The sequence below is a fragment of the Leptosomus discolor genome, chromosome 17, assembly GCF_034619465.1.
Source record: "Leptosomus discolor isolate bLepDis1 chromosome 17, bLepDis1.hap2, whole genome shotgun sequence".
Taxonomy (NCBI): Eukaryota; Metazoa; Chordata; class Aves; order Leptosomiformes; family Leptosomidae; genus Leptosomus; species Leptosomus discolor.
The window spans coordinates 15,985,443-15,998,656 of NC_141407.1; the positions used below are offsets into that span (position 1 = coordinate 15,985,443).

Sequence of the window (13,214 nt, forward strand, 5' to 3'; positions counted from 1 at the left end):
TGTGCCATCGACTCTGTCAAAGAAAATAAGGAAATGAACACAGCGATGTACGCTTTCTTGTAAAGAAAGTCTAAGGTTCCTGCTTCTCTCTTGGCTTAGCCACGCTCACAGCCAGGACTGGTTGCTCTTCCCAGCTGTTTCTTGAAAAGGTGAGACTTCCATGATGGTGCTTTTTGTGTTCCCACCCCCTGATAATGCTTAAATTCATTAACCAGCTTCGCCTCAGCGTGGAGCCAGGCAGAGGTCCCGAACGTCATAAGCTGCTACCAACCTAGTGATGGGAGGCAGCGGGGGGGAAGGAGAGACCCTAAATAGTGTCTGCCCCGAAGGAAATGTGTCGGTCTGAGTTTGACTCTGGGAGGGAACAGAAATGAGTGAAAGCCATCAAAATCCTGGCCCCGCTGCTCCCTTTGCAGGCTATGCCGAATATTCATATGCAGACTACCCTGAAAGTGAACTAAATGTAGAATAACAGGTAACAACAAGAAACTGAGGAGTTTTCTTGCTTTCCAGTTCACAGAGCAACCTGCTTGTGATCAGCCTGCATACAGCACGATGATTTCCAGCACTCCTGTTTAGGGCAGGTTCCTCAGTGCAGCTCTTTTGGCCACCAAGCAAGTCTTGAAAAAAAAGAAACCCAACCCCAAACCAAAAACATTGTAATTTTTGGTGTTCAAGCGGGAGCTGACTTTCTTGGAAAATCTGGCGTCAGCTGTATATTAGGTATTGCCTTGCTGCTGGCTGCCTGCTTTTTTTCCTTGGTATAAAGGGATATTTGCTCCCCCAGCGCTGGTGCAGAGGTAATAGGACTACTTGGAGCACAGCATTCCTGGAACGTGGTCCAAGCAAGATGTTCGCATTGATAATCCACTGGGGTCCTTCCAGCCCCTAAGTGAAACCAGACAATCTTTTAAGCCATCTGTCAATACACTCACAGTTGTTGTTCCCAGCCATTCAGTGCACAAGCGAAGCAGCATCCATCTGCCTTTTTGCTTTTTAAATTCTGGTTTGTGCCGTTCTTCAGGGAGGACTTGGGTGTCTGTGGTGGTCCCAAGGTTTAATCTGGAGTGTTGGGCTTAAACTAAAGTCAAAGCCAGGAGACCACAGCGTTTTGTGGGCACCTTGAGAAAGGCAGGCCAGAAAGCAACGACCTGAACGTAAGTGCTGGAAACAGCTCCAGATTTTTCTGAGATAATCAGAGCATGAATTTTAGCTCTGGATCTGAATTCCCTGAAAGTGAAGTGCAGGAGAACTGTGCTCTTTCCATTCTCACCTCCTCCTAAAGCAAACTGCAGCAAATCTGAGCAACTGCTGAAATCCAGTAGGAATTACAGAAGAGGTAATTTGTGGTATTTACTTGTAGGGCAGTGACAACTCTCTCTCCACAGGCTACAGAATGCTCCGTGTTTTGTCTTAACAAGATTTAAGTGACGCCTTTTGGTGTCGTCCTTTGGCCTGTATATTGTGATGTTTTAAAATACTTACTAGATTATAAAGCAAAATGGCAATGAACTACCAAATGTTTCTTTAGTGTTCACAAATATATTAAAACAGTGATTTTTTTTTTCTTTTTCTATCTGAGTTGACACTTCCAAAGGTGCCCGTGTTTCCTACAGAACAGCAATGGCGAGTTTCTTGCAGCTCATTCTGTTGCAATGGGAGACTGATGCTGACAGTCCCAGGAGACGCAGCTGAAAACCTGGCCTCCGTTTGTAACGAGACATGTCACTGTCAGTTGTTCCATTCCTGGCAACAAGGACAAAATCTTTCCGAAAAAGTTTTGGCACGGAGCTGGGCGGCTCCCCCAGGCGCTCCCAGGGCTGGGGACCACATGCCGGTGGAGGTCAGCGCTGTATCCCACAGCTGGGAAGTCTGCAGCACCGCCGAGCTCCAGTTCATGATTCAGCCTCTGGCCCTGCAAAACTTACAGATGTGCTTCATTCCCTTAACCGAACGCAATGCCGTCTGCCTTCAGCACAAGCGCTGGGCTCTCAAAAATATTTAATGGGATGTGAGCGGTGGGGCTGGGCTGACTTCATCCCTGGGAGCCTGACAGTGGGCGGGAGCCACGACTTGTTGCTGTGCTCTAGGAAGCGTGCAGCTTCCTAGATCTATATCTGGTATTTAGTTAGCAAACCCCCTAAAAGCTGTTTACTCCTTTTCATAGGAGCGGTCTCTCGCTTTATTTAGCTGCACGTAGGGGCCAAGCTCCGCTGAGTGGTGAAAGGGAGGTGGGGGAATAGCTGTCCCTCTCCCCCTGCTCTCCCTCCCCTTCCCTATCCCTCCTGACGTCTGGGAATTGAAATCTCTAACCACGCTGAGGAGCGGACGAGGCGCCAGGGCTGCTTCTCCCACCATTTAAGAATGTAGCTGGATTCGTCGCACCTCCCGGCTGACTCCAGGGAAAAGCCGTGCTGCTCCGCAGAGGTCTGTGGCTCGTTCCCCTTTGGGGCTTGGTTCGCAGGGATGGCGAGGAGGGGCTGTGTTGTTTTGGGGCACGCGTGGGTATCGGCGGAGCAGGGAACTTCTGCAGGGATTTTGCTCTCTGGGAAGCTTGGAGCTGGCGCAGCTCAGCTCGGGGCAGCGCCGCCGATGCTGCACAAGGGTGGCAGGTCTCATCCTCTTATGGTGAAGTAGCTCCAAGACCCACATTCACTGCAGGTCGGGTCTAAATATTGCCAGGACTGCTTTAGCAATGCTTTTGGAGTGATGGCTGTGAGAAACACACTTGCTTTGTTGGACTGTTTGCTTTTTTTCCTTCTATTTGGTGGTTAATAGTACAAAACCTGTGGAAATTGCTGCCAGAGAGGAAAGTGCTTGGAAAGGTCTGTTAGCAATGGCAGATGTCTGGATGGGTTTTTCCCACCCGGAGGTGTGGTGTGGGTCTGCATCAAGCCAATGTTACTAAGCCTGCCAGAGCTGTGGGGAGCTGCAAAGGTTCAGTCTAGGTGTGAAACTTGTGCCTTAGTTTTTTGAGATGGGTGCTGAGATAATTGAGACTTTTTGTTTAATAGTGGAGCTGAAATACAGGAGATTTGCAGGAGAGAACAGAATGAGTTTGAGGAATCTGGGGGTTTTTTTTAGTCTGTTTTAGGTCCTTTAACAAGCAAATCTATCGGACAGATTACTCCCTACAGCTGGCTGCCTTGAGCAGGTCGCTGGTCTCTTCTGCAGGGTTGTCCCTGGCCCTGCTTGTGCGTCTGCCAGCGAGCGGGCATTGAGGTGACGTTGCTTCTGCCAGCGCTCCTGTGCAGAGACGGTGTTGCCCTCTGGGATAAGGAAATGTCCCCAAACTGTGGCTGTGGAGGGTGGAAAAAATTCACAGTGCTCCCAAATCCCCACTTTCAATTGTGCTGATTTAAACATGTGGCAGGGATTTTTTTGCATACTTTTTTTTTTCTTTAATTAAAGCAACTACTTTTAAAACTTCCTGTACAAATAAGGGGATCTCTGACTGCCTTAACCTCCAAATTCCCTCTGAGCACAAAGCTGGGGCAAGTGGGAAGTTGTGTGTGTGTGTGTGTGTGTGTCCCTTTTCCAGGCCCTGGAAATACTCACCACATGCTCTGTGTGTTGCTGTCTCCAAATTCCTTCCCTGGGCGAGTAACTGGAGAGAGGCAGCGGCGTGCCGGAGGTTCCCTGCCCGCCAGCAGGCTGATGTCACTGAGATCCCACAGGTCAGCCTGGCTGGATGGTGGCACCAGCGAGGGCAGAAATGGAGGGGAGGGGACCATGGGGACCCAGAGTGGGGGCGGAGAGGGAGCTCTGCAGGGTGGGGAAGAGATAGCTCCTCCAGCCATGTATCTCCCACCATTTCCAACAGGTGCATTTGTTTATTCCTGCTTTACAAGCAGGAAAATTAAAGTTGGAGAAGAGGCAAAATAGCGATGGGTTTGTCTCCGAGGTAGGAAGAAGAGATGAAGTCCCTGCTCCTTGCTTTAGTCGCAGTAAAGATCCACACCCTGGGCACGTACTGGATCCAACCTGGGTTAATACTGAACTCCTCCTTACTGGCACAGCAAGGTGGAAGCTCCTGGCTGAATTGGGCCCTGCAGTAAAGCTGGTTCGGTGCAGGCTGGAGTTTATGTGACTGGACTTCGGGTCCCGTGTAACCCTGGTTAATATGAAAAGGTCGTACACAATCCAATGCTTTTGCCAGAGTTTGGCATCCCATTTCCCAGCAGAGCCACCGGGAAGTTGCATGGAAGTCAAGAGCAGTTTGGTGGCATTGCAAAGTGGCACAAATGAACTTTTGATCCAGGGAATTTTTCAAAAATGCAGCCTTCTTGCTGTTGTTCGACACAGGTACCTCTGCAGCCAGGGCCGGCTTTACTTCTTTTGAGGTGACAGTCAGATTCCTGAAACCCACCTGTAAAATGTTTGCTGGTTTTTATAAGCAATGACTTCATTTTATTAGCTGGAAAAAGAAACAAGCGAGTGTTTCCCATGGCTTAAGGGCTTCAGTTACACTGCAGTTGTTCCGTATAACCTGATCTTCAATCAAAAAGAAATGATCACAGACCGAGTAGATGGTTAACATCTCCCTGTTACAACTTGTATGTTTTCCTATTCATTCTTACAGCACTTTAGAACTGATTTAAACCCCAGGAGATCATGGCTGGGTCACTCACATGCATATTTATTTTTCCTTGAAATCACTAAAAAGCTGACGTATTTAAAAGGAAATAGGCATTTGCCAGGAGCCTCTAAATACCTGTCCATCAAAACGAATAGAAGTGAAATGTCACTGCAGACGGCAGCGGAGGAAACTTGTGTATGGTCTGGTTCTGCCAAAAGCAATAAGGCTGAAACACCTAGCACAAAAATGACAGATGCCAACGATGCAAAAGGCCAACGGAAGATGTTGTAAACCTGGTCCATCGAGAGTGCGGGGAGGGGGAGGCGCTCTTTCCGTCAGGGTGGTTTTATGCTGACCTGACATTTCTGGCCCTAACTGAATGAAACTGGCATCCAGGTCAGCAAAGGTAACTGAAGGTGCTCGAGGTCCGTGGGCTGTAGGCTGGCTGTCCTCAGCTGGCCAGATTTGTTGACGCTGCAGAGGTTACTTCTAAGTCAAACTGATCCCCTGCCATGATTAAGTCTGTAATTGCGTCTGTTTTCAGTCTGTTCAGGTGAACAAGCTAAGACAAGACTATCCCAACAAGTCCTGAATGTAACTCCTAGGGATCTCCACTGTGAAATAAGAAATAAATCCCTTTTTTCCTAAACTCTCGGCATATAATCTCAGCTAGGTCTGTGGTATCCCTTCTGCTGCATGATTTCTTTATCACAGTGACCACAGGGTCATTAAATCTGCGGCGTGAGGAGCTTGTCTGTCAAAGAGTGCTCCTCTAGATGGTTTTCCCCTTATGATCGGTGTGTGCACTGCAGGGACATAAGAAAGGTGGTGTGTCCTTGCGTGCCTGTATTGATTTTGGTCATGATAATCGGAATTATTTCTGTATGATTTAAACTAGAAGTTGTTCTTGCATCTTGTCTGTCCAGTGATTTGGCCAGGGTTGCTTATTTCTAGGATCAGAGCAGAACCCAGCTCCTATTGTACCACTGTTGAGATTGTCCAACCTAGGGAGTTATCTCTTCCCCATCTCCAGGACCAAGCAGGCTGAGAGGAGTACTAGGTCAAAGCCTATTCCCCATCAGGTTTATAAACACAATTTAGTGCTGGTCCAAGGCATTGAACAGTTGTATTGGAGAGACCAAGAATACAAAATAGTATATAAGAATTGCAGAAAAATCCGTATGTTCTTCTCCATCCAACCTTTCAGTGCTGTCAACGGTGTATATAGCTGTAGATCTCAGCTTGTGGTCCCTTAACTGGGGACTGCAAAAAACCGGCTTTTGACGTAGTAAAATGTAACTTTTACTTCCCCTTCCTGATGTTTGCCATCTTGTAGGTCCTGCCCATCATGCTGATTCACACTTGCTTCTTTTTTGCCTGCCTGCCTGTGGCGAGCCATGTCTGGGGACGAGTGGGCCAAGGTAAGGAGCCTGCCTGCCCTTGCTCTGAGCAATTCCCTACGGTTTGGTTGTCACCTGGGTTAGCCCAGTCCTTGCCTGAGCCCTTCCCGTTGGTGGTGGCACCGCATGTGAGGGACATTCCCAATCACACGCAGGATTTCAGGGGGCTGCTGTGCTCTGGTGTCTGCTGGTGGAGCTCCAAACAGCCTGTTCCCACATACCAAGAGCCATGGGAGACCAGGGGGGGCTGTTTAGGGAGAGTACCTCAATCCCTTCCCACTCTGCAAAGCCTGTCCTCATCACTGGCAGCAGTTCAGCGTGCTGCTCCCTCGCACCAGGGATGCGTTTCAGCCTGTAAACGCAACGAAGAGTCCTTAAGTGATCTGCAAACGGAGCTGGAGAAACAGGAAGAAAAGAGGTGCTGCTTCTGTTAGTCCCTGCAACCGTCCTGCACTCTGAAACTATTGCTTTGGACACATATGGCTATTCCTGGTGCAACACCTGGATAAGAAAGCACACGAGGTGCATTCCTCCTGTGACATACGGTGCTCCCGTAGCACCATAATGACCAGAAAAGACCTGTAGCACCTCACCATAGCCTTTCCGATGTTGAAGAACCACCTTTATGTGATGTTTGCATCTTCTGTGGAAGTGGTCAGCACAAAGGTTTCTAGAGAGGTGGTGGCACTTCAGGGTCTGGAGAGACATGTCTCCAGACCAGCCTCTGCAGTTGAGTCTGGGCTTAACTCCCTAACAAGCCGGAGAGCAAGGTTACAGCATCAAACAGCACACATCCAACACAGGGCAGGGAAACAGTGAGGCTTTCATGGCACTGGGGTTCATTTGCATCCTGCACATAATGGTGCTTTAGAGGGTGCTGTCCTTTCTGATCTGTCTGGGGACATTCTTGCCTTTTGAGCTTTTGGGCTCCTAGAGTGATGGGTGAGGAGCTGGACCACACTTGGCTAAAAGAAGACAGCTCCATATTTAATCTAACTATGAATTCCCCTCATTGTTCCACAATCTTTTACGATTTCTCTTAGGCATGATTCTGGGATTTGATTTTGCCCCTCACCCCTCTGCCCCATGTTTTCTTTCTTCCCCTTCAGATTTGCCTGGGGTAAGATGTGAATCTGAGCTTTGTTTCCCCAAAATAGTTATCTGCTTGTCGGGCAGCCTGCAGGAAGTCTCTGCGAGGAAAGGTTAAGGCACAGATGTTGGGCTGAGACAAGCAAGTCCTCACTGCCAGCTCTCGCTGCTTTCCTGGGCTGTGACTTCATGGCAAAGATGTCAGGACATCATGCAAGACCAGATTAGGGACTTGAGGAGTGTTGTGCAACACAGTTTGCCAGCACTGAGCCGGACACTCCAGGTCACCCCAAGTTTTTTAACGAGTAATGGTAAAGGGAAAGAGATCGGTCACAACTGCAAATGAGGGGGGGGGGTTGAGTGCAGGTGCTGATAGTGTGCAGGCAAAGGACGTGCTGGCTCATTGCAAATTAGGGCAGCCTGCTGGAAAGGCAGCTGTAGGTACAGCGTCAGGAAGGAGGGGGGAGAAATCTGCCGAGTTGCCATCCTGTATCCAATCAAGTGAAAAAGTTTCATATGGTGACATTTGTATGACAGTGCAGCTACGTTTTACCAAGGAATCATTGATTCAAAGAGTGACACATGAGTTCAGATGTCTAGCTGGGGTTTAAAAGATAACTGTGAAATCTGGAGATGACGGGGGAATGTGCTCTTTCTTCCTTTTACCTCCTTTTCTGATATTATTTTTTTCCTCGGGATTTGTCATTTAGCTTGCTGCTCCCTGCAGCAAACTGATAAAAGCTGGTGCCCATGAGTTATGGTCCTGCCAGGAACTGTTATTTTCACTTTGTCAGGTTTTCTTTCTTTTTTTCTCCTTTTGTTTTTGTTTTTCTTTCCAAACCTAGCTGGTCCTCCGAGCTGCCTCTGAAATTATCTTTCTGCAGAAGTGTGGGACCCATCACCTGGGGAATTTCTGTGTTCTCAGCAGCCCAAGCCTATTGAAAAGCCCCACTGAGCCCTTTTAATTATTTCCTGCCCTCCCATTTCAGATGTTGGACTTGCTGAAACGACCCGTTCTGCATGAAATCTCCTGGGAGAGTCCTCCAAGATGCGAGGGGTGCAGAGAAAATCCTCACCTCTACGGCAGGCTGTTTGCCCTGTTTGCAGCAGCATGTATTGAGGTCTCAGTTGAGCGCCTGAGAAACTCCTCTTTGCATAGGGTAGAGGCTACAGATTTGCAGTGGTTCGCAGTAGGTTCCCTCGCAGAGGTGCAGGGGGACGGCAGGAGATGCCGAGCAGGGTCAGGGGATGCTGAGGACTTGCAGGGGAGGGTGAAAGTTTCCTCCACACTGCAACTGTTCCTGTGTCAGTAGAGGAAACGTTGTATGTGGCATTTTGTAGGTGCATATACAGAGGGAGGGATTGCATCCATAACAGCACGGACATGTCTCCTCCTCCCCAGGGTCAGGCCGGCTGAAACTCACTGTCCTTTCAGAAGACAGGCTCCAAATGAAATGGAAAGAGACCGAAGGGAACATCAATGGCTACAAAGTTCGGGTAAAGCCCATGGCAGGTATGTGCTAACGCACTGGATGTCAGACCCGGCAGAGATTTCTGTATGAGTGAGGGACTGAGCTCCACCTTCTGACTGGTGGACAACAGGACTTAAGTAAGAGCATTATTTAGACCTTAAGGTGATAAAGATAAGCATCAGGGAATGACCTGGTGGTGTGGGAAGGACACAACGCCCTTTGGCGGGGGAGCAACGGTTGGAGGCAACCTTAGTCTTGGCTGGCATTTGGGTTTCAGTTACTACTGCTCTCCCAGAGAGCCAGAGAAGGGAGCTGCCAGGCAGGAGTGCGTGCGGCAGAGCTCCTGTGATCGCCCGCCCTGCTTTTAGCTCAGCCCCCCACCTGTTTCCCAAGCTGGAGCAAGAGGTTTCTCATTCCTTCCCTGCCATGCTTCTTCCTGGGCCTCAACTTGGTGGAGAGTGATGAGCATCCCGGGAATGCAGGGAATCCCCGGCACATGCCTGAGGCTTTCCCTTCTCCGTTCTGTCTCTAGCCCTAGGCGTGAGCACAGGGATGGCTGGGTCAGGAGCACATCTACCTCCATAATTTAAAGCTTGTAGACCTTTTTTAATCAGAAGATTTTATGGAGCTAGTTTGTCTCTTCCCTTTTGTTTTGTTTAGCACACAGACCGTGGTGCAACATTGGCCGCTGCTTTGCAGAGCTGCCTTGCTCCATCTGCTCAATGGCCTGCCGGTGCAGAAATGCCCCCAGGTCCCAGCTAGTCGAGGCATCACAGCCCCAGGACAGGTCCCACAGCCACAGGACGCGGCTGGAGGGGTCTGGAGGCAGGGCCAGCCCCAGAAATGAGCTGTCTCCCCGCAGAGAGAAGCTGCCCTTGGGAGAGATGGGGCTTGCAGAGACAGCTCAGTGAGGGTGGCTGAGATAAGCAAGAGAAGTCCCGAGTGCCAGTGATGACCTCCAAACCCACCAAGCCACTACCTCGCTTTGTCACCTAGGACCTCAAGCACATCAATTCACTGAATGTTTTCATAAGCACCATTTACTAGTAATTGTCCAGTCTTTACCTTCTGAAGATTGGCTTTTCACTCAGCAGCTCCTTGAGAAGCTGGTGAGAGTTGCACTGATGCTGAGTGGGAACTGGTTTTTCCATTTTGGCATGTATCAGGGATTTAAAAAGAAATCCCAAACTTTCTCAACTCTGGATTGGGAAAAAAGGGTAAAAATCAGAGATACACAAAATTAAAAAAGAAATAGGAGTTGACTAAGGTCCCTAGGCAGACATTCCCTGCATTTCAGCAGTGCTTTTGCTACTGTCAGCTTAAATTTAAGCTCTGACAGTCTCTGAACTGTGGTTTCATCCCACCTCAGGGGACTCCGAGCAAGAAGTCATGCTGAAAACCAAGACTCCCAAAGCCACAGTGGGGGGGCTGAGCCCTACCAAGGAATACACGCTGCAGGTCTACGTGCTCAACGGCTCCCAGGAAGCCCTGTTTGCCAAGAGGAAATTTGTGAGTAAGTAGAGCGCTGCATTTTACCATTCAGAGAGCTCCTGAGACTCTTGGAGATGTGGCTCCTCGGAGCTGATCCTCTGGCATATGCCCTGTAGACTGTGCAGCAATCACAGAGCCTGCTGCTATTTTGGTTGGAAGGTTAGAAAGGGGGATGATGAAGACCCAGGAGATGAAGGACGGACTGTGGCACACAGACCTGTCTAGATTGACTCTCTCTTCCTGTTTTTGGTCCTCCTACAGTAGAGGAGCTAAAAAATGCATCCCAGACTAGAAATAACCGAAGAAACTCAGGAGCTGCATCAGGAAAGAATCTCACCACTTCGGGGAGCTCAGCAGCTGAGCACAGCGGGGTGGCAGAGGCTCCCCCACCACCCTTGAATGCCGTCATGACACAGCCAGGTGGGTGCACAGCTGTCCCCAAAACCACTCCCACCCTCCTCCTTCAACCCCTGCTTCATCAGGGATGTTCATTCAGTGACGATGCTAGCCCACTCTCACCTCTTGCATGCACCTCTGCACTACAAGGACACAGTAAGCAACCTAAAACTATTTGCCCCTCATGCCAGCCAAGCCGCCCAGCCTGGGTAAGAACACCCGTGGGTTGCTGGGGCTGACAGGTATTCAAATTAAGCAGATAACAGTCAAATCCTTCAACTGAGAGTGGATCCTTGGAGATCAAGCTGTTCCAAAGCAGTGAGTCTAATGATGCGTGATTTCCTAGGCTGCAGGTGGTCTACAGGAAGGTGTGAGCTCTGCCCCATGGCTGAGGACTGCATGTAACTGCACAGATGTTCATGTGTCTAACAACAACGTTTGCATGGGTTCATGTTTATACGTGTTGATGGAAGGAAGATCCATCAGGGCTATTGTACAAAACCACTGGCACTGACAGAGGATGGTTTTGAGTCACAAATTGCTGAGGTCTGGAGAGTACACCGGGTATCAGGTGCCACGGTGTCTTTGCCCTCGTTTACATCTTATAAACATCCATTATTTTTTGTCACGAAAGATAACGGGAAGGACAAACTTTTGATGTGATCCTTTACTGATGTAATTATTATTTATTAAGTTATGAGCCCGCTGGCAGCCCTCTCAGAGAGGCACGAACAAAGGCGGACTCCTCTGTCTAACTATTTGCAAAAGGCTGTGGGACCTTTATCCTCTCTGAGCCCCTTACGCCTCTGTCAAACGTGGCTGAAATCAGATGACGACTGCAGCAGGCTGCATGGGGATAACACAGCTAGGGACAATGGGTTTTTTCTCTTTGGAGAACAGCAAAGGACAGAGCTGAAAGGAAGCGGCAGAAGGGGACTCAGCCAAAGAGCTCGGGAGAAACCACAAGAAACCAGCCAAGTGCGAAGGCCAGTGTGACAGAAGCAACACCGACAACCACAAGATCGTCCCAGCGCACTCCTGCAAACTCAGAGAGAAAATCCCTAGGAAAAGAAAAACCCACAAAGGACTCATTGAGGCAAGGTGAGAGGGGTTTCAAACACGGCTTACTCCTTCTTCCCCGCTGTTTTCCCTAAAGCTCGTTGAACACAAGCCTTCCATCCCACCTTCCGTCACCGAGATTTTCAAGAGTACAAATGCTGCTGATAGTGCTTTTAATTGCTAGGTTATGCTTTGGGGAACTGTCAGGAAACACTGGAGTTCTGCGGAACATCACAGATTTTAAGGCAAACTGGAGCTAGGCTAAAAAATCCTTCCAGTCAGTTTAGTGTATTGATTTGCCGCTGTTCTCTCTATTCATGTTGCCAACTCCCCCTGCTTCGGACAGATCCGGGTAAGAGTTTGTGTTCTTCAACAGACTCCCTAGATATGGGCCTTCCCAAGCCTTCAGAAGGGGAGGAGTGCATCAGTGATGTTTGTTACCCAACCTGCTCCACCTCCTGGACTTGTTCTTCGTGTTTCACAGATAACTGATCCATGACGATCCTTCAGATTTGTTGGTTGACGCTATGGCCAGGCAGGTGGCTCACAGCACTGTTGAAGTGGTGGGAATAGGATTGGCCCAAGCATCCTTATTTGATCTCCTGAGACCAGTAGGAAACCATGGCTGTGAAAAGAGATAGGAGAGTAACCTCTTTGCAGCCCACTGAATTTTGATGGGATCATCTATTTCCCTCCACCAGAGATGGAAAACCCCCCATCCCAAAAATATTTGGGGAAGATGCATTCGATCAGCAACATGCCCTATCATATCCTATGTTAAGCTGCAGGCTTGGGGTGGGGAGAAAGGCAGGGCTTGAGTATCTGTGATGCCAGGCAGGTTTTTACAGTGAGACTGAATTTAATATAAAGCCACGAAATAATTATAGCCCACAGGGGATCTCGCGATGGAATGGTATTAAGCAATCACCTGCAGTTCTTGGAGACTTAGTCTAGATAAAAGGGAAGCACTGGGCTGGGGCTGAGATGTAATGGAGCTGACAGCTTGCAGAGAGCAGTGCTTGGGTTAGGCACACACTTCCTGACAGCTTTAACCCCTTCTCTGCACACAGCTGTGCACCACTCGCTTTCCTGGTGCTGAGATGAGTTACCCTTAGCCACGTGGTTTTCCCGAGATGCTGGGATGGGTCAAGGCTGGCAGGTGGTCCAACCCACCCTCCAGACAAGGCCTTACACTGCAGCTTTTCTTTTTATCTTAAAGCTGAAGCAGTTTTCCCTCCTTTACAATTGCTTCTCTCAGTATCAAACCTTTATACCCTCCAGGCTCCCAGTTTCAGTGTGACACATCTGCGATGACTGATATCGTCCTGCTTGTGGATGGATCTTGGAGCATCGGACGCAGCAATTTCAAGCTCATTAAGGAGTTTCTAAGCAACTTGATTTCCCCATTCATTATTGCCCAAGACAAGATAAGAGTAGGTAAGACACTCTCCTGTTGCCTGACCTTGGGAAGTCTGCGTTTGAAGGACCCTTGGTCTCTGTTCCTGCAGTTACATGCTCCTTTGAGGAGCTTTTCTTCCTTTAGGGTGGGGTCCTGCTTGCTGCTTTTGGCAGTTTTTTCCCATCTGGTAGCCAGCTCTAACCTCTGGTGACTGCAAGCAATAGCTGTACAGTGAACAGAAGCGATGTAGTTTGGACAGCACCAGGTTGGGCGCTGGTGCTGAGTTACATTTGGGATTTGACGCCTACCTCTGATGAGGTGCTCAGCCT

The 13,214-nt window shown here is 49.1% G+C and overlaps 1 protein-coding gene across 1 annotated transcript in view; it reads left to right on the plus strand.

The window, feature by feature from the left end:
- Window positions 1-5,927: 5,927 nt before the first annotated feature.
- COL20A1 (collagen type XX alpha 1 chain) overlaps window positions 5,928-13,214 on the plus strand; it is a 44,737-nt gene continuing 37,450 nt past the window's right edge. Inside the window, exons 1-6 of the mRNA XM_086474663.1 lie at window positions 5,928-6,000; window positions 8,471-8,581; window positions 9,910-10,053; window positions 10,293-10,451; window positions 11,328-11,528; window positions 12,768-12,923. Coding sequence (XP_086330789.1) covers window positions 5,928-6,000; window positions 8,471-8,581; window positions 9,910-10,053; window positions 10,293-10,451; window positions 11,328-11,528; window positions 12,768-12,923 — 844 coding nt within the window. The remainder of the gene's footprint in view (window positions 6,001-8,470; window positions 8,582-9,909; window positions 10,054-10,292; window positions 10,452-11,327; window positions 11,529-12,767; window positions 12,924-13,214) is intronic.